Here is a 23,264-nt window from a genome sequence, read left to right as displayed (position 1 = left end):
AGTTAGGCCCATAATTTAGAAGCCCAGTTTAGTAAGTCCACCGGCCCATTTTAATATAAAAGGCCATAAGCCCACTTTAGTAATTCCTTCGTTCTTCTTCTATTTCCCTCCTTTTATCCAAAGGCCGAGTAACAGTCCAAAGTTAGGCCCATAATTTAGAAGCCCAGTTCAGTAAGTCCACCGGCCCATTTTAATATAAAAGGCCATAAGCCCACTTTAGTAATTCCTTCGTTCTTCTATTCCCCTCCTTTTATCCCACTTCATACATATTTTTAACATTTTTAAGAATTTCAATATAAAACATTTAGCTTGATTACACGAAAATTATCTGCAATGAGAGCAATACCGCACCGTCAAGCTTTTACAAGTGATAAATTAGCAACTGCACAATCTTTCATGTAAGTTCGAATATAATTATGAAAACTAAGATGTAGAGCAGATGGGTACAACTAATAAAATCATAATCGTGTAAAATAATGCACATAAAAGCAAATCAGACACAACGGGCATACAACAGGTCATATGATTATGTCTTCTTCAACTTCAATTTTCAAATATGGAGCCTTCACACACTTCACAGTAGTCAGAGAAGTTCTGGCAGATGTTGAGATCAGTACGCCATAATAAAATGTCAATTGCAAGGCATTCCATGTCATGAAGAAGGGCTATGCCCGTCAATCTAATGCATATTCAATCATTAGTAGCCTCCAACCTTATTTCCTCACCTGCCATACGTGATGCATTTGGTTAGGAATTCTCTCTTACATAACATTAATTGTGGTGCGGCGCATAAAATAAACCAAAACAGTAAACAACTTGTTATGTATAGAAGTTAATAGTGTTATCTCAATATCATAAACCAGAGAATACGAAACGTATGCAGCAGACACCAAAAATTAACCTTGAATACCTGAAAACGAGGAGATCGACGCAAAGAAAAGGCAGATCCAGGGGATTGGATACCTGGTTTATTTCCAGGTAAAAATTTCTTAGAACGATTGTTAGTTTCCTCAGGTTGAACATGGTTATCAATTTCTTGAGTTGAAGATTCACTTCCGTCAGTTGATGATGACAAACCAGGAGCTGACAAAGATATCATCGTTGAGTCTTGATGCAGAGACAATGCTTCGGCTCCAACTCCTTTTGAATGAGAAAAATATGGCAAACAATTAGTGCAGAACAGATTGAACCCAACAAACTTCAAGAGGCACAACAAAAAGTGATCCGGGTCGTATGTATATTAACTACCAATGATTTTTCTGTGCAGTGAATAGCACCTTTCAAGCAGTAAGTTACAAATTCAGTGCGTACCTTCTGCTGCAGCCTCTTGGAACCTCCGTCTCATGACCTTAACGAACTTGAATAAACCATTTGTTTCATTCAATTCATGAATCAATCCTTTAATATCTCGCAAGGATGGGGTACAATCTAACACTGAAAGTTAAGAAAGAAAAAACTAGGGGTGTCGGAACTCAAAAGACAATGAGCATGACAAAACAACGTATTTTAAGTGCACAAAACTTACATGTATAAGTATCATTTGCATGACGAATGGTAAAAGAATATTCTTTATCAGGATTGTCCTTAATGATTTTCTTGAAAGAAAATGTTACCCCTGAAAGATCGAAAAAAATTGTCAAAAACTTAAATTTCAAGCTTTCATTCACTAAAAATGTAAAGATTCTTGAAGGAAAGAAAATTGAATTATCATACCATGTCCTCCTTCAATATGAAAACCCAAAACTCTATTGTACCAAGAAATAGCCTCTTGTAAATCACTTCTGCAATCGCTTTCTTGGGTTTCCTTGTGTTCAGAAGAAGATAAAGCTTTGATGGCATTGAAGAGAGAGGGAGAAGCAATTAGTTTTTGCATGAAAATATTGAATTTGGAGATTTCAAGGATGTGAAATAAGAACTTACAGTTACGTAGTAAATAAAGAATGCAGTATGCATTACTGTTGAATTCCAAGCAAGACATTTTTTTATTACAGGCAGCAAGGTGCATGAAATTATTTTCTACTCAACTTACTTAAGAAATAAACAATGCAGAGAAAAAGCATAACCAAGTTGCTGAATTCATCTTGGAGGAACCATGTGAAATTTGCACAAAGATTGGATTTAAGGGCTAGCAAAAACAGACCTAAGAGTGAGCATTCGAAAATAAATTAAGCTCACAAACATAGTTTACCCAAGGATTGCTGAGATATAATGTTAGAATATTTATCCCTCTTCGCTTTACAATCTTGTAAAGTATTCCTGAGCTTCTCGATTCTAGATCTTGAAGCTGCAAGGGAGTCTGTGATTGCCAGCCGTTTGGCCTCTTTGCGAGTCTTCACTACAAAAAATATGCAAGTATAAAGGTAATCAAGCCTTTACTGTGTGTGCTAATTTCAAAGTAAGAAATGATACCAGCATCACAAACACCAACGTTTCACCCATCACTCGCTCCAAATCCATTAAACAGTTCCAGTTGACAAATAATTGAATTATTAATGCTGCTTCAAGTCGATACCAATCTTCATCTAAGTAGTACAATCTACATCATGCAGCGTTAAATGAAAGTAGCATAGTCTAATTCATACCTGCTAGAGCTTTAACCAATTCATCTTCCGCCTCCCTCAGCCTCGCCTTTAGTTCTCCCAGTTTCACTGAGAATTCAAAAACTTAAAGATCAAACAAGAAATTTCAGAGTAAGTATTCGGGCTGTAGAATTACATTCATTTTGAGTCTTAAACGCTATCCCATTCCAAAGCCCTAATGATGACTTCACAAACACTTGTACTACCGACTAAATTGTTCCACTGGTCGCAGTGAAACGATTTCACACCAAATTCTAACAAATTCAATTGAATAGAATGGATGGCTCACCTTGACTTAGGGCATTCTCTTGCGACTTTGCAGAGATCGATTCCAGAGACTTGCGAAATGAATCGGCGAAGGACTCCATCTTTTCCAGCTGGAATGGAATTTCCTTTTCACGAACCATTCGAAGGGACTCCATCTTCGCACGAATTGAATCTTCCACCTTGTTCTCCATTCTTTTACAGAGAAGAAGAGTTACTGTACACACTCTTCGCCTTCGCCCGCCAAATTTGCTTCGAAGTTCAAATTCTTTTCATGAGAACCTCGACGACGATGATGGGTGTAAATGGGCTACGAAATGAATGTCCGAACATCTATAAGCTTGTCCAGTTGGACCCTCGGTTTAGTGTAGCCCATAACAACTTTGGGCCGAAATTTCGGCCCTTTTCTGTTGTTCTATGAGCCCATAATTTTTATGATAGATAATTTTTACTTTCCAATATAATTTATTAAAAAAATGTAATATATATATATATATATAATGAGAAGGGTGGGGACATCATACAAATCATTAAAATGAACAAATCAAAACAAAATAATAAAAAGCTTTTAAAAGTAAGAAGCAAAAATTGACCCAATTATGTGACGTATAATGAAGAATAAAATAACTTAATTATTAATTATTGAAACAAAAAACTTTCACTTCGAATATTGATTAAGTGACAAAATAATTAATAAGAACATTATAAAAACTTTCCATATCAACTTAGGAAGGGACATCTTCCGAATTTCGAGGCTTGTTGTGGAGCTAAAATGGGACATCCATTCTTTATTTTATCACTCTCACATTTCCTCAATTATTCTCCACACAACCAGTCTAATTGCACAATTTTTATTACCCAATATATATATATATATATATATATATATATAAGATTTCAAGTTCATATATGAGATGGTTTAATATTCATCTCATAACCTCCTTTTACATGTTTAAGGTAAAATTATTGGTTAATAACATGTAATGAACAAATTGAATAAAAAAGTAATAAAAATGAAAATAAAATCCACGTCAGGATCACGAGACAAGCACAAGGACGGATGGCTTCCTTCTAATTTAAACCCCTAAAATCTAAATCATGATTCCAAATTTTGGATCGGATTGGATTGGCCTCTCTTCTTTATTTTATCTACAAATCACATGGCTTCTTCAAATTTTCTACTAAAGAATCAAATTTTCACCTCATCATTTTGTCAAAAGTAAATAAATAAATAAAACAGAGTAATGCAGCAGATCCACACCCATCTGCATCCGTTTTTTTTTTTTTAACTTTCTATTATATATTATACACCTCTATGCCATAAACTCACAAACATCAAACAAAGTAGATGTATAAATTTAACAATAAAAAATACAATACGCTGAAATAATTGCATTGAATCTTTATCGAAAAAACAAGCCACAAAGAAGAAGAAGAAGAGCAATATATATATTAACACACAGATGTTTTGGGAACTAGAGAAGAAGGCTCTGAAATAAAGTTGGGAAATGATGGTTTAATGGGTGCCCTGAAAGCAATGCAGCTCATTTCTCCAGGTTAACAAAACCCCTACTTTTCTTTCAATTTCAACCCACTCACCAGAATAACTGCGTCTAAAAGCTTCTTGTAATTCGTGCCCTTCCTCTTTTTTTAAAGCTAAAATTTGAACTAAAATACGGTTTTCCTTTTCCACCTTCCCCCCACCTCTCCCCCGCTTGTGAATAAAAAATTTCAAAGGAAACGCCAACCAAATATGCCATCTCCCTCTGCAATAGACCATCATGGCCTAGCTGTTCTTCTTGGATCCCAGAATTTCCGGCCATTTTTTCTTTTGTTTATTATAGACTCCTGATTTAAACACGTCGTAGACCGCAACACATGATTTGGCTTCTCTTGTTTTTGGCACTCCCTAGGCTCAAACCCTCTCTCTCTCTCTCTCTCCCTCCTTGGAGTTTGTAGTTTAGTTGTAATGCCTGTAAATTCATGGACCATCTCTTCATTTATCCTAATCCTATGCTTTTGTACTGTTTCCGCCATTAATGAACAGGGCCAAGCTCTACTCTCTTGGAAGCTAAGTTTCAAGGGATCCAACAGGGTGCTAAGTAATTGGGACCCCATCAATGAAACTCCATGTGGGTGGTTTGGAATCACTTGCAACAAGAACAGACAAGTAGTGGAAGTAGTTTTGAGGAATGTGAACTTACACGGTGAGCTTCCATGGAATTTCTCTTCGTTCTTGTCGTTGAACAAGCTCGTCTTGTCGGGAGCCAATCTCACCGGCTCTATTCCTAAACAGATCGGTGCTCTCAGCCAGTTGAGGACCTTGGAACTCAGTGACAATGGATTGACCGGAGAAATTCCTAGTGAAATATGCGCTTTGATGAATCTTGAACAACTTTACCTGAATTCGAATGGTCTTGAAGGATCGATCCCTGCAGGGATCGGGAATCTCACGAACTTGAAGGAGCTGGTTCTCTATGATAATCAATTGAGCGGTGAAATTCCGGTTAGTATAGGGAATTTGAGGCGGATTGAAGTGATTAGAGCTGGGGGGAACAAGAACTTACTTGGCTCTGTACCGGAAGAAATTGGTAACTGCACCAATTTGGTGATTCTTGGCCTAGCTGAAACCAGCATCTCCGGCTTTCTTCCCGCCAGTCTTGGCTTTCTCAAGAAGCTTCAGACGTTGGCAATCTATACTACTCTTCTCTCCGGTCAGATTCCTGATGAACTTGGCGACTGCACTGAGCTTCAAAATCTCTATCTCTACCAGAACTCGCTCTCTGGTTCGATTCCGATCTCATTGGGAAGGTTACGGAATCTTCAAAGTCTGCTTCTATGGCAGAACAATTTGGTCGGCGTTATACCGCCGGAGTTAGGTAGATGTGACCAGTTAACAGTCATCGACGTTTCGATTAATTCTCTGACGGGAAGAATTCCTTCAACATTTGAGAATTTAACAATGCTTGAAGAATTGCTGCTGAGTTCAAATCAATTAACAGGTGAGATTCCGAAGGAAATCGCGAAATGTTCGAGAATCACTCACATCGAGCTTGATTATAATCAGCTAACTGGTACGATTCCCTCTGAAATGGGGAATCTCGCCAATTTGACATTGCTGTTCTTGTGGCAAAACAAGCTCGAGGGAAGTATTCCATCCACCATTTCCAATTGTCGCAATCTCGAGGCCTTGGATCTATCACTGAACGCCTTGACTGGTTCAATTCCGACGGGAATTTTTCATTTGAAGAAGCTTTCCAAGCTGTTGCTTCTCTCCAACAATCTCTCCGGCGGAATCCCGCCGGCGTTAGGTAACTGCTCTTCTCTATCTCGGTTCCGAGCGAGTAACAACAAGCTCGCGGGGGAAATTCCGCCGGAGATTGGGAATTTGAAGAACTTGATTTTCTTGGACCTCGGAAACAATCACCTCACTGGAGCGTTGCCTCCGGAGATTTCTGGATGCCGGAATTTGACATTCATTGATTTACATTCCAATTCTTTGACGAAATTTCTTCCAGAAGAACTCAACCAGCTTTCTTTGCTCCAGTTCGTTGATCTTTCAAATAACCTAATCGAAGGGGCTCCGATTCCGAGTTTTGGATCTTTCAACTCGCTCACGAAACTCGTTCTCTCAAACAACCGCTTCTCGGGGCCTATTCCGACGGAAATCGGTTCCTGCTTGAAATTACAGTTACTCGATCTAAGTTGCAATCAACTATCCGGGAACATTCCACCGAGCTTAGGCAAGATTCCTTCACTCGAAATCGGTCTCAATCTGAGCTTAAACCAACTAACCGGCAAGATTCCGCCGGAGTTTGCAAATCTAGACATGCTCGGGTCATTGGACCTCTCTTACAATCAACTCTCAGGCGACCTCCACATTCTCGCAGAACTGCAAAATCTCGTGGTTCTCAATGTATCTCACAACAATTTCTCAGGACGCGTACCTGAGACGCCATTCTTCGCGCAGCTCCCTTTGAGCGTTCTCTCCGGAAACCCGGAGTTATGCTTCGCCGGCGAGAAGTGCTACGCCGATGGCCATGGCGGCGGCGCTCCCCACACGCTAGCGGCTCGAGTGGCCATGATTGTATTGCTGTGCACGGCATGCGTACTGCTACTAGCGGCAGTTTATATCGTTCTCAAAGATAGACATTCATGTCGGGGATACTTCAATGGGTCCCGCGGCGAAGATTCAGACGACGCCTTTGACAGCGACTTGGAGCTTGGCTCTGGCTGGGAAGTGACACTATACCAGAAACTCGATCTTCCGATCTCCGAGGTAATCAGATGCTTAACGCCGGCTAATGTCATCGGCCGCGGCAAGACCGGCGTCGTGTACAGAGCCTGCATCTCATCAGGTCTAACAATCGCTGTGAAGCGATTCCGATCATCGGAAGTGTTCTCAGCGGCGGCGTTTTCATCCGAAATCGCAACATTGGCGAGGATCCGACATCGGAACATCGTCCGATTGCTAGGGTGGGGGGCGAATCGGAGGACGAAATTGCTGTTCTACGACTACTTGCCGAATGGGAATTTGGGCGCGTTGCTACACGAGGGGAATGGGCGCGTGGGGCTGGACTGGGAGAGTAGATTTAAGATAGCGTTGGGTGTGGCGGAGGGATTGGCTTATTTGCACCACGACTGCGTGCCGGCAATATTGCACCGGGACGTGAAGGCTCACAATATTCTGTTGGGGGATTGCTACGAAGCGTGTTTGGCGGACTTTGGGCTCGCTCGGTTGGTTGAAGATGGTCCGAGCGGTTCGTCTTCAACGAACCCTCAGTTTGCTGGGTCTTACGGCTATTTTGCACCTGGTATGGTCTTAATTGGTTACAATTATTGCATATACTTAAAATACTGGAAAGAAACAAAATGAACTTCTTTATATTTTATTAGTTTCTTTAATATTATGATTAAAAAAAAAGTATGCATATGCAGAATATGGCTGCATGTTAAGGATCACAGACAAGAGTGACGTGTATAGCTACGGTGTCGTTTTGCTAGAGATAATAACAGGCAAAAAACCTGTAGACTCCTCATTTACAGAAGGGCAACACGTGATTCAATGGGTGAGAGACCATTTAAAGAAGAAGAAGAATCCAATTTCAATATTAGATTCGAAACTTCAAGGACGACCCGACCCGATAATCCAAGAGATCTTGCAAGCATTAGGAATCTCTTTGCTTTGCACAAGTGATCGTGCTGAAGATCGACCGACAATGAAAGACGTGACGGCTCTTTTACGTGAGATTCGACAAGACCAGCTATCGACAACAACAGATGCCGTTGACAAGCCGCCACAAAAGAATAGCAACACGACAAGCTTAGACACAAAGACATCGATTTTAACCTCATCTTCTATGGCGAATCATTTACCTTTTGCACTACCCATTCAAGAGCCGTCACATTGCTCTTATGCTTCGTTGTCCTCGTTGGGTGCATATTTTTCAGGCAACCAGTGATTTATAATTAGGGTTATTATTTATGCATTTGGGAAGGAAGTTTAAGATTAAGATTAATGTGTCAAATGGGATAATTAGAAAGGGTGATGTAAAGGATTTAGATCTTATACCCTTTTTCTTTAATAATTATACTAAGAGAAAATATTAAGTTACTTAAACATCATATCTTCATAAGTATCCAAAGAAAATTTAAAATGTTCTTTTTCTTCTCAATAATGAATACATTTATTCACTTCATTTTCTTTACTAAATTATATATATTAATAACGAGTTATTTAATCATTATATTTTCATAAAAGGTGTGGAGAGAAGGATGCAGCCCACCACGTGACGCACATGCGACCTCATCTCATAGCCCTATTCACCACCAAAGCCAGTCGCTTTAGCAAATCGTACTGGAACCCACACAAGAAGTTCATCTTCTATAATTACATTTTTTTTAATTATATTTCCATAACTCACAAACTAAGAGACAGTCTACTCTTTCAAACACAGAAAGCTCAGCCTTTTTAAAAAGTATCTACGACACAACTCTCCTCACTAAACCACTACATTTACAGAGAAAACAACATGCATAAAAAGCACTAAAACGTTGTTTACTGAAGAAAATCCATACCAACCCCTGTACTGACTGGTTTTCACTTCAGCTGTAAAGATCATCATCATCTCCAGCGGCTACAGCGGAAGAAAACGGGTCAGCCGCTCCTGCAGTTACGTTGTCGGTTCGATCAGGGAACCGAAATTCCGATCTGATCCCACGAGATTGCTGTAGGGTCTGAGCAAACAGCTGGTACTTCCTGATGTCTGCATCGCTGACACTTCTACGAGCATACTTCATTGACTCCTCAAAATGTGCTGCCTTTATCTCTGAGACTTCGTCGATGTCGTCTTCCTCCATGGCTTCTGGGTTTTCTCTTTCCTTTCTCTCCCTCTCAAGATCCTGATGATACCCATTCCATGGTTAACATGATTCATCAAAACCACCATAGTTCTCGACAGAATTTGTTAACCTTAATTTTCTAATAAGTTCTATCTCATAATGGATGGTTCTTTCAACGGGCAAGAAACTCAAGTAAAAGATGCTCACTCAAGAATCAAAAGTTGCTGCCCAATAGATCAAACTGTAAAAATATGTTTTTCAAAAGAGCACTGTAAAGAAATACCTTCTCGATATTTTCTCTAATGGCATATTTGCAGGCACGCTGACATATTTCAGTGATATCAGCTCCACTAAAGCCATGGGTGTACCGTGAAAGAGCTGATAGATTGACATCTTTTGACACTGGCGACTTTCGGAGACATGCTTTGAAAATTTGAAGACGTGAAGACTCGTCAGGGAGCGGGATGTATATTAGTTGGTCCAGACGTCCCGGCCTGAGAAGTGCCGGGTCTATAATGTCTGGCCTGTTTGTCGCCCCAATTATAAACACGGTCTTCTTTGCAGTCATGCCATCCATTTCTGTAAGAAGTTGGTTCAAGACTCTATCTGCTGCACCACCAGCATCTCCAACAGAACTACCACGCTGCGAAAATCAAACCGATTTATGATTTTTTAAACGTATGTTTAACCTCAACAAAATCATACTTCCAACCTAAAAAGAGTGATATTTGATTAAAAAAACATAGAGTTTCCAAATATATTAAGTACCTGAGTTGCGATAGAATCGAGTTCATCGAAAAATAGTACACAAGGAGCCGACTGACGAGCCTTGTCAAATATCTCTCTCACATTTGCCTCACTTTCACCGAACCACATTGTCAGCAACTCAGGTCCTTTCACACTTATAAAGTTGGCCTGACATTCATTGGCAATTGCCTTAGCCAGCAGCGTCTTACCACAGCCCGGGGGCCCATAAAAGAGGACACCTTTAGATGGTGACATGCCAAATTTTTCAAACTTCTCAGGATGCTCCACTGGATATTGGACAGTCTGCCATAAAACAGCCACATATAGACGAGTTCAGAGGGGAAAAAGACGAGCAATCTGAGAAATTAGACACCGAAAATGCAAACTTCAAGAAGATAAACAGCGCACAGACCTCCTGCAGCTCTCTTTTAACATTTTCCAACCCACCGATATCATCCCACGAAACATTCGGAACCTCCACGACCTAATGGCGAGAATAGTCAGTTCAAAAGGAAGGCAACATTATATGTAATTTTTATTAGAACATCTGCTCAATCTCTAGCAAGATATACGAGCAGATACTACTGAATAAAAGACAGACTAAATATATGTTTTAGTCCCTAATGTTTGGATATTTTTTTCAATTAATCCTTATTGTTTGAAAGGTTCAATTTAGACCCTTCAAGTTTTAACATTTTTTAGTATCTCACTGTTGTTGGTGAAGGTTAAAATTGTCTGATGATAAACTTGGCATAAAATTTAGAGAAAAAAGGTCATCAAGAGAAGAAAACTCAAAAATTATACTAATTTCTTGAAGTTTTGGATGAAGAATTAGAAACTTTCCTCTCTAGATGACCTTTTTTCTCCTCTAATTTTCGATCATGCTAGGTAAGTTTGACCTCAGTTAATTTTAACATTTACCAACAATGAGATATTCAGTTGAAAAATATTAAAGATGAGGGACTAACTTGGAACTTTTTAAACAATATAGACTACATTGAAAAAATAGCAAAACATTAGAGACTAGAATGGAACTGGAGACTCACAGTTTCCCGCAACGCCGAAGGATTTGAAGACCCTAAAGCAGTTTGGAAATGTTCATTAGTTACAGCCATGGAATTCAAAACCTCAGCATCAATTGTTTCATCTTCCAAGTCGATGACATCCATTTTCTCGCGAATACACTGGAGTGCTGCTTCAGTACAAAGAGCGGCGAGATCAGCACCAACATAACCATGAGTATCCCGTGCAACTCTCTCAAGATCCACCTGGAACAAACAGCTTTTTACGAAAATGTTGAATATAGAAAATATGTTTACTGAAAAATAATGTGAGATGGCATTATTAGCACGAGTCTCACATCCTCGGCAAGTTTCATGTTCTTTGTATGGATCCTAAGGACTTCCAATCGTCCTACTTCATCAGGAACACCAATATCAATCTCTCGATCAAATCTTCCAAATCTCCTCAAAGCAGGGTCAATGCTGTTGGGTCTGTTCGTTGCTCCAATAACAATAACATGTACTCGAGTTTTGAGGCCATCCATCAAGGTAAGAAGTTGGGATACGATACGCCTTTCCACTTCTCCATGTGTTTTCTCCCTCTTTGGAGCAATGGAATCAAGTTCATCGATAAATATAATTGAAGGGGCATTCTTTTCAGCTTCCTCAAACGCCTTCCTTAGATTGCTTTCACTCTCACCAGCTAACTTCGACATTATTTCTGGACCATTAATCAGAAAGAAAAATGCACCCGTCTCATTAGCAACAGCTCTGGCTATAAGAGTTTTTCCAGATCCAGGAGGCCCATACAGCAATATCCCTTTCGGAGGCTTTACGCCAATCGATTTGAAAAGTTGTGGATGTCTAAGTGGTAATTCCACTAATTCACGGATCTGAGCCATTTGCTTCCTAACTCCTCCAACATCATCATATCCGACTTCATTTAATCTCTCCTCATCCTCACGTTTGATGGGCTCTCCCTCACAGAAGATCTCGGTATCAGGTGCAACAACGCAGTATTCACCAGGGTCTGTCTCTATGACCTTGAACTCAACACTTCTCATTCCACCCCTGACTAAGAACAGGTCACCCTTCCTAACGGGTCGATATGCTTCCAAGAAATAAGCTAACAAAAAAGGGACAATAAATCAGAATCAGATCCCAATCATATCGATAATTAATAATCAATGGAAAATAATAAAACAGAACCCCTCACGTTTCAAATATGCATCAAATAGGTTGCCAGCAACACCCTCGATTGTATCATCAACAGGGAGGATGTGAACCCGCTTTCCGTACTTCACATCTGGACACTGATGGACAGATACAACATCTCCAAGACGAACTCTGAGATTGGCTCGTACAATTTTATTCATTCTGATTTTTGGCTCTTCACATTGCTCATCGGAAAGAACAACGCACACTGTATCTCTGCGCTTCTTCCCCTGCATAATCATAAAAAGGATGCAAGTAAGATTAATCAACATTCTCATAGGTAAACAGACTTGTTTGCCAAAACATGCATGAAAATCACCTTCAATAAAATAGTATCTCTTCTAAAGAACTGCAGCTTTTCCATGGTAGCAGGATGCAAAGAAACCACAGAGTTATCATCATTGATACCCTCATCGACAACTAAACGATTTGGAGACTTCTTGCGTTCCAAAATTGCAGTGGAAAAATCCCGTTTAGTGTTTTGCCTATTTTCACACAAAAAATTACTTAACTACTCCTCATAGAAATGAAAGATCGTCGCTGCAAAATGGATTTTCGTTTCGGGCTCAGAGGGCTCGACCACAAAAACCCGCAATATCTAGCTCAGAGTAATTCGAACTTTCTGTCGTTAAAACTGCTGTTAAAAGAAATTCCAACTCCATTCCTAAACTTCTCCCCAATCCGCAAATGATTTGTAAACTTGATTGATTGACCAGTAAAAATGGGTCAATTAAGTCAAAATTTACATAAAATTGTTGATTATATGATACATAAAACTTTCAAATTCAACAAAATTCCTGAATGATATAAGCTTCATCATCTCTGTTACCTAAATTCAATACAGTTTTTGCAGAAATCTTCTCCAACCAATCTATACCATAAGTTATAAAAAGAATTGTAGAGTAACTAAAACTGCATGAACAATAGTTTCTGAACTACACGTATCTCCAACTCCTCCCTTATCTTACTTCATCATATATCTAGCTGTTTGAAACCAAGGGAAATTCATAGGTAATTCTTCGCCTGAACAAGAACAATCACGATAATAAACAAAAACTTACTGGTCCGATGAAGAATGAGAGGATGCATGAGCCTTATCTGAAGCTGATGAACCTGTTGGGTCTGCCATTTATTTCGGCCTTTTGTTCTTGAAAACCACCAGGGTTTCTGCAACCTTTCAGACAATCGGTGCAAATGCAGAAGGAAGATGCAAAGAATTAAAAAATAGACCGCACTGTTGTAGAGAAGACGGACAACCGAGATAGCCCGTTTCTATACAATGGCCGACTCCAATCAGTTCTCTCCACCTATACATGAAACTAATGGCGGGTCGCCATGGAAGCACCGTTATCGGTGATGTAGGCGCCATTTTTCAGTAGTAGGTGACATCTAGAAGGTTTGGTTTGATGAATTGCGATTTTATACTGCTTGGATTCGCCATTGAATCTGGGCCTGGCCCAGCTCAAACCAGCCCAACTTCACTGCTGAAGAAAGACGAAAGCGCAGGCATTGATTTTTAATTCCAGACGAACCTGAACATTTTGCATTAATTATGACAAAATTAGTTTAAAATAAAATAAAACTAAATGGATCAATATCATACACAGCTGATTATCAAGCTAGTTGTTGGTAAAACAATGAAGTCCATCTGCAAGGCAATTGAGAAGTGAGAAATCAGAAATTAGAGTGAATATTAGGATATAGTGTCTTTTTTTTTAATTTTTTTTAGCACCGCCAGCAGATATTGTTTTCTTTGAACTTTCCGTTTCGGCCTTCACCTTAATATTTTGAAACGAGTCTGACTCTTATAAGGAATACTTTATTCCTCTCTCCAACAATGTGAGATTTTACAATTCACTTTCCTTGGGGGCCAACATCCTTACTAGCTCACGTCTAGCTCTGATATCATTTGTAACCGCTCAAATTCACTACTAGCCAATATTATTCTTTTGAGACTTTCCTTTTCGAACTTTCTCTTAAAAATTTTAAAACGCATCTAACCTTATAAAGAATGCTTAGTTTCTCCGCCAATATTAGAGAAAAGGAGGGAAAACGTGGTAGGACTTGGAAGTGACTTTCACTTTCATAGCGATCTTTTATGGGCCATTGCTTTTTTCCTGATCCGTCCCGTAAAAGTGTGCTTTCCTTTTCTTTTGTTGCTAAAGCAAACTGTATTATTGCATGCCTTTTCAGTTCAGGCCACCACACACGGGATTTACGGGCATCTCCTTTTTTCTAGTCGGGATATAGTTGTTGTCGTTCTATTTAATTGTCGTGGTGGTGTGTCGTTAGCCTACTTGTTTAGACGAAGGTAACCCGTCAACCTCATTCCAAAAACAAAATATTTATCGAGAAAACGATATTAGGTGAGTGATTAACTCGAGAGGAAGTTATTTGGATTATTATGTTAAATGTTGATGGTAAGATTTGTCTTATATATTTGTTTAGAAATCTAGAAAATTGGACCCCTTCACCTCATAATTTTGAATACATCCTATTATCTCCAAATTTTACAATATCCCAAAAATAAATAAATAAAAAGAAAATTATGTTGTATGCCATTTTGATGTGGTCATGGACAGTGTACATTTCTACCAGGACCTCCATAGTAAAAGTAAGTGCCCCAAAGCTTGTTTTTTCCTTGTCTAATGTCATAGCAATTTGGATGATCAGCCAAGAGACGAAGGTTCGAGGCAGGAAGTAAACTGTTGTCCCAATCAATTATTTGCAGATTTCTGAAATAAGAAGCTTTTCCATATCCTTCTTCTGCAAAATGCCCACTTCCCATCTGCGTCGATGTGTGGAAACCTGTTGATCTTGTGTTTACTACTTCTCCTCCAAATTGGATCATGCTGGCGTGGCTTCCCAAGTGACTGAACAAATATGCTGGCCAGTACCCTACTAACACACCCTGCCCAAACTCCAGCCACCAATTTCCGTGCCTCGGATCCTGCATCGAGAATCCATCGGTCAAAACCCAAGAACGAGACTTGATAAGTGATAGTTCATAAACCTCGATATCTTCGAAGTTGCAGGTCTTTTATGAAATTAGTCGAGATGTGCACAAATGATAAAAGTAGAGAGGATAGTAGTCTCCTGATATGGAGCCTACAATGACTACTTAGACAAAGAAAATCTTGAAAATAATTGAATCTTTTGACTGCATAAAAGCAAATAGTGGATTCCCAAAGAATCAGTCGATTTGAGGAAAAATCTCCGAACCAAGTGAGTTGAAGGTTAAGTGTAATAACTCAAGTCTAATGTTAACAGATATGTCTTGTTTTACTCATTATGTATCGCCGTCAGTCTCACGGTTTTAAAACACGTCTATTAGAGAGAGGTTTTCATACCTTTACAAGTAATGTTTCGTTTTCCTCTCCAACCGATTTGGGATCTCACGATCCTTCTCCTTTAGTAGCTCAACATCCTTGCTAGCACACCACTCCGTGTCTAGCTTTGATATCATTTGTAATAGTCTAAATACACATCTAGTAGATATTGTTCGTTTTAGTTCGTTACATATTGCCGTCAGCCTCACGGTTTTAAAATATATCTACTAGAGAGGTTTTCACACCTTTATAAAAAATGTTTCGTTCCTCTCTCTCCAACTGACGTGGAATGTCACCCGTAATCAAATCATCACATGGGTATAGGAAGAAATAGAGTCCTATCCATGGCAAGAGAGAAATGGTTGCTAATGAATGATTAGGTTAAAAAGGGTTACTTTTTGTTGAAGCAAAGGTGAAAATTAGGTGTTCTATTCATTCAGCGACGGATCTCTCTCTCTTTCAACATACCATATTTTGTCCTTCTTTGGGTTGGATTTCATTGGATATTGAAGAACACTCACCTTCCAAATCATTAAACCCATATCAAATTGTCTGCCATTGTAATAAGATCTTGGAAATATTGCAGCTCCAATGGCAATCTTGTTATTAGTTTGGACAAAACCAGAGCACAGTAAGTTGTAGCAGCCTGTTTCTCGGTATGCATCTGTCTGAAAAACCACAAGCGACACACAGAGAAACAAGGTCAGAAAGAAGCCAGAAACTTGTTTCAAATTTGCCTTGAAGAATACTTCAAAACACAGTAAAATAAAACTCACCGTCCAGTAAGTGAAGAATCTAGGATAATTATCTCCATATAACTCGGGGCTAACCTGAATAAGTCATTTTTTCAACATGAACAGATGAAAATGAAGAAACAAAATGCAAAAGAATTAGAGAAAAACATGCCTGCCAACCAGCTTCAATGGTGTTCAGATCATTGTTGAATGTCCCAGAAATAAGCCAGATTTGAGACAAGCTGAACTCATACTCATCGCTCACATGGGGTGCCCAGACATTTATGTTTGCTTTTGCTCCATAGTATTGCTCTCCATTAACAAACACAATAGCATGCTGGAACATATTGAAAGTAAAATCATCTGAAAATTAAAGAAGAACAAGAACAAGAGGAAAATATGAACCTCATGGCCACTGCCTGATGAGTTCCTTCTCACAGATTTTAATGGCTTTTTCCCAAATCTTTGGACAGAGCTTGCTCTTAAAATGTCTTGTTCTGTAGTTCTTCTAATAGGAATAGTTCCTTCAGGGCATGATTCACCACTCTGCCGCCATAGCTGGAAGCTCGCTGCAAGTGAATTGGCTGAGGAGTTGTAACCTTTTGGCCTATCTGGGGGATCCTGAAAATTGAAATGTAATTCGTTTTTCTCTCTGTTTCTAATGTGTATATTCCATATTGTTTACAGTAAATGCAAGTTACCAGTGGCAGTTGCTGTTTAAGTTTATAATGATCAAAAGCAGGTTGAAGATGAGAAAGAACACAATCGATTAAATCTCCATCTGGGCTCTGAAAATGAACAAAAAAAAAAAAAAAAAAAAAAAAAATTACCCCTTGAGAAACCAAAAGAAACAGAGGAAAAAGAAATGAAACCATGCCTGAATTGTCTTGACGGAGGGTTTATTGATGTTCTTCACGTGAGCTTCAACGCCGCTCAATTTCTGGAACTCTGCTGCTGCGGGTCTGAAATCTTCCGCCGCAATGGGCGGTGCCAGCAGAACTGAGGAGGTCGAACCTATGAGAAACAGAGCAACAAAAGCCGCTAATAACATCGAGAGGAATGTTTTGGAGTGTCGTTTTGGTAGAGAAACACGTGTGTTTGCACGTATTGGGGTTGTCGTATTAGAGCAAAGAAGAAAAGAAAAGGTTTACAGAGCTTCTAAACACTTGGCTTCTTCCTTATTTGCTTCCATTTCTCTGCACGTCCTTACAAAACAGAACGATCCATTCTCCTCAGAAACAAAAACCCACATNAAAAAAAAAAAAAAAAAAAAAAAAAAAAAAAAAAAAAAAAAAAAAAAAAAAAAAAATTACCCCTTGAGAAACCAAAAGAAACAGAGGAAAAAGAAATGAAACCATGCCTGAATTGTCTTGACGGAGGGTTTATTGATGTTCTTCACGTGAGCTTCAACGCCGCTCAATTTCTGGAACTCTGCTGCTGCGGGTCTGAAATCTTCCGCCGCAATGGGCGGTGCCAGCAGAACTGAGGAGGTCGAACCTATGAGAAACAGAGCAACAAAAGCCGCTAATAACATCGAGAGGAATGTTTTGGAGTGTCGTTTTGGTAGAGAAACACGTGTGTTTGCACGTATTGGGGTTGTCGTATTAGAGCAAAGAAGAAAAGAAAAGGTTTACAGAGCTTCTAAACACTTGGCTTCTTCCTTATTTGCTTCCATTTCTCTGCACGTCCTTACAAAACAGAACGATCCATTCTCCTCAGAAACAAAAACCCACATGAATTTCTTAACCCAACACCCCATTTTCTTCAAGAAAAGCTTCTTAGCTTCGTTAATGGCGGACCCAGATGGCTGGGGATGTGGATTTAATGAATAGAAAACTGGAGGGAGCGAAGAAGAAATGGGCATTCGAAGATGGATGAAATGGACGAGACAAACATGGCCTGAATCGTTTGCTAATGTTCTATTATTTCACCTGCAAGAACTGGTTCCTCTGTGATACAGTTGGTTGCAGTACACTTTGTTTTTCCTTTTTTATCTGAAAGCACCACAAATTTCTTTCTCCTCCCGACCATACACACATTTTCCAATTAATCAACTCATCCCACCCAAATTCTGCCTTTTATGGTAACTATATTATAAATTTCTCAGTTGAGTTTATTTATTTAGTTGGAATATTTTATTTTAGTGTATATTTTCATATCTATTTTTTCAAATCTGCTAAATTAATAAATAAATAAAAACATATGTATCGAAAAATACCTTTTAGCACTCTTAAACTAAAAAAAAAAAAATTGAAAATTATTTTTAACTTAGTTAACAATTTATTTAAAAAATACCCTTAAATTTTATGAGTTTCATTAATACCAATTTTTTTTTTAAATACTTTTGTCATGAGTACCTCGTTTCAAAATATTTTTTTTTAACTGTTATTTAAAAAATGAAATGTGTAATCTAATTAAATGGGAATTTTAAAGCCTAATCTAATTAAATTGGAAAATCAAATGTTTATTTATAAAACAAAATGAAAGTTAAATATAAAAAACTGATTCGGGCCCATTAATATTTGGGTTATGGGCCGATATTGTGGGCTCAAGTATTATAGACCGATTTTGCAGCGAAAAAAGATTATGGTACAGAGGTGGTCAGAAGCTTATTTAGCTTTATTTTACACAAAATTAAAATTCGTACATAAAATTAAAATTACCTCTCACCTGCAACACATACAATACATAAATGTTACAATATTAGTACCACATTTTTATTTTTTTTTTGTCGTAGTTTAAAAAAATGTATACAACACATATATTACGCATAGAAATAATTATCCAAATATGTTTGGATGTAACACATATTTATAAACAAGAGACTAGACTATGGAATATATAAAGGAGGTTCCAAAACACACATATTAACCAAATTTTTTGTAATCTCATATGTGAATTTTAATTAATTATTTGTTTAGAGAATTAAAAATAAAACATCGAATTAATTGTTGATGAATCTCCCAAGAGTTCAATAAAAGCCTGCGATCTCATCGCTACTTTTACTTTCCCCCTGGTTGAAAAATGGCGGCACGTCTCAGCCTCACTCTACGCCATCCGTTTCTCCCCGCCAGTTATCCAATTCCAGCCAGGGCTACTCAATTCCGCAGATTCGCAGTTCAGAACTGCGTCTCCGACTCATATGATTCGCGCAAGGTACTAAGCTTCCACTCCATTGTCTACCAACTAATTCTAGTTCCCGTAAGGTGTTATTGGCTGCCGAGAGAGAGTTATTTTTCGCGAGAATGCGATGTTTGAGTTCGAAGTAGGTCTAAGAACTTATTTATGTTTATATGTCTGTAATTTGATGAAATTTGTCTCGGAAGAGGAGAAGTGTGTTTAATTTCTGTCAATCGAACAGTATGCAGCCATTATCCTATACAAGGTTTTTGCACATTTTTACGGGTAGTTATCCGAAGATTGAGTGGCTTTATATGTATATATTTATATGATGATGAACTGTATAGCTTATGGTTCTCGATTTCAAGTGTTGCAGCTCGTCTTGGAAGTGAAGGAGAAACTCGAAAGGGAATATAATAGTCTTCCTCTTGGTCGGAATGGAAGGGACGATGAAGAGATGATACTCTGGTTTCTGAAGGATCGAAAGTTTTCCGTTGATGATGCGGTTGCAAAATTAACGAAAGCAATTGTATACACTTGAACTCCCCCTTTTTTTTTTTCTTTTCAAAACAGCATGTCTCTTGTTCATGTGGTGTTGCAAATATTTACTTGGTTTATATTGAAATTCAAGTTAATGTGGGAACTGATAGTGTTCATTACATAATTTTATACATTTATTAACTTTCCCCCTTCTGTCTCAAACAGAATTGGCGTCAGGAATTTGGCGTAGATGAACTGTCTGAAGATTCAGTTAAAGGAATGGCTGAAACTGGGAAAGCATTTGTCCATGAGTTTCTTGATGTCAATGGCAGGCCAGTACTCATAGTTGTGGCTGCCAAGCATTTACCTGCAGTAAGTTTCATGGTCACCCTTTGATATTTGACCAATTTTCTTTCCCTGAGTTACCCAATTCCGTCGTTATCCATAGGTCACTTGTAGTACAATTGTCTTCCTTTATAACGAAAGTTTAATCTGTCATTGCAACTTGAAAGCTTGTGCTTAGTAACGTATATCTATCGATGAATTAATGACAAACCTACTGCCATTTGCAGTACAATTGTCTTCCTTGTAATTGAATATTTATCCTCTGTCATTGTAAAACTGAAAGCTCGTTATAACTTGTAACTGTCCATGAATTGACGATGCACCTACTCCTCCATGAATGGTAAAGTTTGACCTTATGACGTGCATTTGGCGTCTATCCTTCCTCTAATCTCATTTGAATTACTCTCTTAACAGTAATGTTGACTTTACTAGCAACTTGACCGCAGGTCCATGACCCTCTTGAGGATGAGAAACTCTGTGTGTTCTATGTAGAGAAGGCACTGAGCAAGCTTCCAACTGGAAAAGAAGACATCCTTGGAATAATTGATCTGCGAGGTTTTCGTACTGAGAATGCAGATCTTAGGTTCTTGACGTTTTTGGTAATTTTACAAGTTGAGATTTATCACAATCGATACATATTGGCAAGTTTATGATGAGATTCATATCTTAACCACTTGACTCTAGCAGAAATATATGATCTGTACAAATTTTACATTTCTTTAGCATCACAAGCTTTTTGCTCACTTCATGAGGAAGCAGTCATTTCTAAAATAGTTGTCTATGTCAATTATAGATCTCAGTCATTTCTAGTAACTTATTCTTCGCCTAAAAAATGAAATTCCCTTTCCTCCTTACTCCTTTCCTTTGCTCTCCCGAGGGCTCTACAGTCGCTATGTTTCAGGTCTGTGGTGGGGTCAAGAGATTTTTGCCTTTTGATGGCTCCTTTGTCATTTGTCAATTATTCTTTCTGATCTATTTATGCTCTTTTCCCTGGCAGTTTGATGTCTTCTACTTCTACTATCCGAAACGACTTGGTCAAGTCCTCTTTGTGGAAGCTCCATCTGTGTTCAGACCACTATGGCAACTTACTAAGCCATTATTAAAATCCTATGCATCTCTGGTAAGCGCTTTGCTTTTTAACTGAAAATTCATGCGTCCTTAGTTTTAGACCATTAATCTAGATTGATGAATATATTTGACACAAAGTGGATTGGCTAATCTCACTGCCAATTCAAATCGTGGATTCCTTCACTTGCATCCATGTATGGAGTTGGCTTTTCTTCTTCTGATTATCAATGAAGTAATCTTGCATTTTCAATTTCACTCATTTTGGTCAGCAACCCCATACATCCTGAAGATGTTCCACCATTTTAGTATCTTTTTGACGTATATCAACTCAATTCACATAAGAACTTGGTCACTTAAATATTTTTGGGCTTTTTGGAATTATTGCTGTGTCTAAGCCCTTCCCTACCTCCTAAATTTGCTCGAGTATTTGTAATTTTTTTTGTATGTTTTCTCTTTTGAAGGCGAGATTTTGTTCCATAGATACAATCAGGAAGGAATACTTTACTGAAGATACACTGCCTGCCATCTTTAAAGACTGAGGAATTTTGGCACTCTCGACAAACAGGTCCAAATTAGGTAGAATTAAGACAAAAAAACTTAGAATATTATAAAATTCCATCTGTTCTTATTTTTGGGGAAAAAAGAAGAAGATTATTTCAAGAACATTTGATATTCACTTTGCTAGTTGTTGGGGCTACTTTTCTCCAGAGATGAAGGTCAGTGTTAGCATAAGCCCATGCAACACATAAGTTTCTGTGTTCAATATCATTTCTTCATGATTTTCAGAAACCTGACTAAAAAACAGAATTGTGGATTGGTACCTAAGTTGGAATGGAGCTTCTTGATTGATAACAGGAATTCTGCATATCCAGGTTCACTGCTTGCGGTTTCTGCAATAATATTTCATACAAATGAAAAGGGGTAGAATTCAACTTTTCTCCCCTCAACTTGTATGTTCTGATTGGATACACGATGAGGGATTCCGAGATTTTCGAGTACTGGTTCAAACTTGGCGTGTGGAGGTAAGTGATTCCACCTCAAAGAAGTTTTAACACATGATTTTTAAATTTTGTATCATGTTAAATTGTCAGTACATGTACTTAAACTTCTATAATGTTATAAACATGTTATTTTGCATAAGAAAGGATTCTCATTTGCTTTCTCCCTCCATCCTTCTCGTATGTTTTGTAAAGATATTATTTGGCTTTCCTCTGCAAGGCATTCAGCTATAGTAATAGAACCCAAAAGCTATAATCCTGAAGTGATAGCCACTTGAGTAAGCAAACACCATTATGAAAATATACTCTCCAGCTTCCACCTTTGCTTGTTTTTATTCTTAAAGAGTAAAAATGTGTAAATCTTTAATCCAACGATTTTCTACTTGAATCTTCATAAAGCGTGACTGCTAGCCGTAGACAAGGACGTTGAATAGTCTCTGTTTTGTTAGTTCCTACTTGAGCTGTATACAATCACGGGATGGTGTGGTTGTTCTCTGATATAACGTGATTTTGGATTATAATTAGAAGTGTCAGTTTGGATACAACTAGTAAGCTTGCGTAGTTCCAAGTTGTGAAGTAATGGATTTTTCTCACTCGGTAGGTTTCTAGATATAATATTTTAACCAATTAAACTGTATTTAGACTAATTGAATATAAATTTTTTGAACCATATTATATTGACATATCTATCAATATGAACTTAAATTAGATTAATGGAACGAGAATTGGTCCACCCAGTAAGAAGAGGAAGAGAGGCTTGGGTCAAACCCGAAGTCCATGGTCGACCATTTGTGAGGCTTGAGCTCACTGCCTCCTTGGCTTGTCCGATTTCGATCCAACACCAATTAGATTATCTTTTACACTAACTCTAAAGGAAATTAGAAAACTCTAATTGAAAGGTATAAACACATAAAAGATTCTTGTCTATGTTGGGACGGCCACTTAAGAAGTAATTTATATTAATTTTCGATGTAAGAGCTACACTATTTTTTTTTTTTTTTTTTTTGAAGTTAGCTTTATTCAATTCATTGCATGTCTTTTC

The 23,264-nt window shown here is 38.2% G+C and overlaps 5 protein-coding genes and 1 long non-coding RNA gene across 9 annotated transcripts; 3 read left to right on the top strand and 3 right to left on the bottom strand.

Annotated features, from left to right (window-relative positions):
- Positions 1-359: 359 nt before the first annotated feature.
- LOC111498903 lies at positions 360-3,187 on the bottom strand. The gene is made up of 8 exons (XM_023150260.1): positions 2,869-3,187; positions 2,583-2,648; positions 2,189-2,335; positions 1,714-1,827; positions 1,526-1,615; positions 1,312-1,434; positions 911-1,140; positions 360-725 (listed from the first exon to the last, which is right to left on the bottom strand). Exons 1-8 carry the CDS (start codon positions 3,035-3,037, stop codon positions 714-716), a joined length of 951 nt encoding a protein of 316 aa, XP_023006028.1. The 5' UTR covers positions 3,038-3,187; the 3' UTR covers positions 360-713.
- Positions 3,188-4,621: 1,434 nt separating this feature from the next.
- LOC111465494 (LRR receptor-like serine/threonine-protein kinase) lies at positions 4,622-8,456 on the top strand. The gene is made up of 2 exons (XM_023109900.1): positions 4,622-7,657; positions 7,782-8,456. Exons 1-2 carry the CDS (start codon positions 4,813-4,815, stop codon positions 8,303-8,305), a joined length of 3,369 nt encoding a protein of 1,122 aa, XP_022965668.1. The 5' UTR covers positions 4,622-4,812; the 3' UTR covers positions 8,306-8,456.
- Positions 8,457-8,701: 245 nt separating this feature from the next.
- Positions 8,702-13,512, bottom strand: LOC111496494 (cell division cycle protein 48 homolog). The gene is made up of 9 exons (XM_023146956.1): positions 13,210-13,512; positions 12,468-12,633; positions 12,150-12,378; positions 11,293-12,059; positions 10,979-11,200; positions 10,345-10,416; positions 9,954-10,235; positions 9,469-9,828; positions 8,702-9,245 (listed from the first exon to the last, which is right to left on the bottom strand). Exons 1-9 carry the CDS (start codon positions 13,275-13,277, stop codon positions 8,949-8,951), a joined length of 2,463 nt encoding a protein of 820 aa, XP_023002724.1. The 5' UTR covers positions 13,278-13,512; the 3' UTR covers positions 8,702-8,948.
- Positions 13,513-14,563: 1,051 nt separating this feature from the next.
- On the bottom strand, positions 14,564-17,912 carry LOC111496504. Of its 2 annotated transcripts, none has more exons than XM_023146968.1 (8): positions 17,572-17,912; positions 16,913-16,999; positions 16,617-16,832; positions 16,384-16,548; positions 16,254-16,307; positions 15,999-16,145; positions 14,702-15,098; positions 14,564-14,589 (listed from the first exon to the last, which is right to left on the bottom strand). In XM_023146968.1, exons 1-7 carry the CDS (start codon positions 17,743-17,745, stop codon positions 14,721-14,723), a joined length of 1,221 nt encoding a protein of 406 aa, XP_023002736.1. In that variant the 5' UTR covers positions 17,746-17,912; the 3' UTR covers positions 14,564-14,589; positions 14,702-14,720. The 2 variants fall into 2 exon arrangements, with proteins under 2 accessions (XP_023002736.1, XP_023002744.1); XM_023146976.1 differs by lacking the exon at positions 17,572-17,912 and adding an exon at positions 17,089-17,456.
- A 21-nt stretch (positions 17,913-17,933) lies between these two features.
- LOC111496536 lies at positions 17,934-18,091 on the top strand. The gene is made up of 2 exons (XR_002720471.1): positions 17,934-18,026; positions 18,058-18,091. It is a non-coding gene; the product is annotated as an uncharacterized LOC111496536 (long non-coding RNA).
- Positions 18,092-19,161: 1,070 nt separating this feature from the next.
- Positions 19,162-22,394, top strand: LOC111496517 (CRAL-TRIO domain-containing protein C3H8.02-like). Of its 3 annotated transcripts, none has more exons than XM_023147001.1 (7): positions 19,162-19,367; positions 19,708-19,860; positions 20,037-20,183; positions 20,603-20,755; positions 21,154-21,276; positions 21,686-21,789; positions 22,097-22,394. In XM_023147001.1, the coding sequence occupies exons 1-6, from the start codon at positions 19,236-19,238 to the stop codon at positions 21,761-21,763; spliced, it is 786 nt and encodes a 261-aa protein (XP_023002769.1). In that variant the 5' UTR covers positions 19,162-19,235; the 3' UTR covers positions 21,764-21,789; positions 22,097-22,394. The 3 variants fall into 3 exon arrangements, with proteins under 3 accessions (XP_023002769.1, XP_023002764.1, XP_023002756.1); XM_023146996.1 differs by having other exon boundaries at positions 21,686-21,800; XM_023146988.1 differs by having other exon boundaries at positions 21,686-22,394.
- Positions 22,395-23,264: the final 870 nt, after the last annotated feature.

The sequence above is a fragment of the Cucurbita maxima genome, unplaced genomic scaffold, assembly GCF_002738345.1.
Source record: "Cucurbita maxima cultivar Rimu unplaced genomic scaffold, Cmax_1.0 Cma_Scf00002, whole genome shotgun sequence".
In the NCBI taxonomy this organism is placed as follows: Eukaryota; Viridiplantae; Streptophyta; class Magnoliopsida; order Cucurbitales; family Cucurbitaceae; genus Cucurbita; species Cucurbita maxima.
The sequence above is the reverse complement of the archived record's forward strand: the minus strand, read 5'-3'. Positions and strand labels throughout refer to the sequence as shown.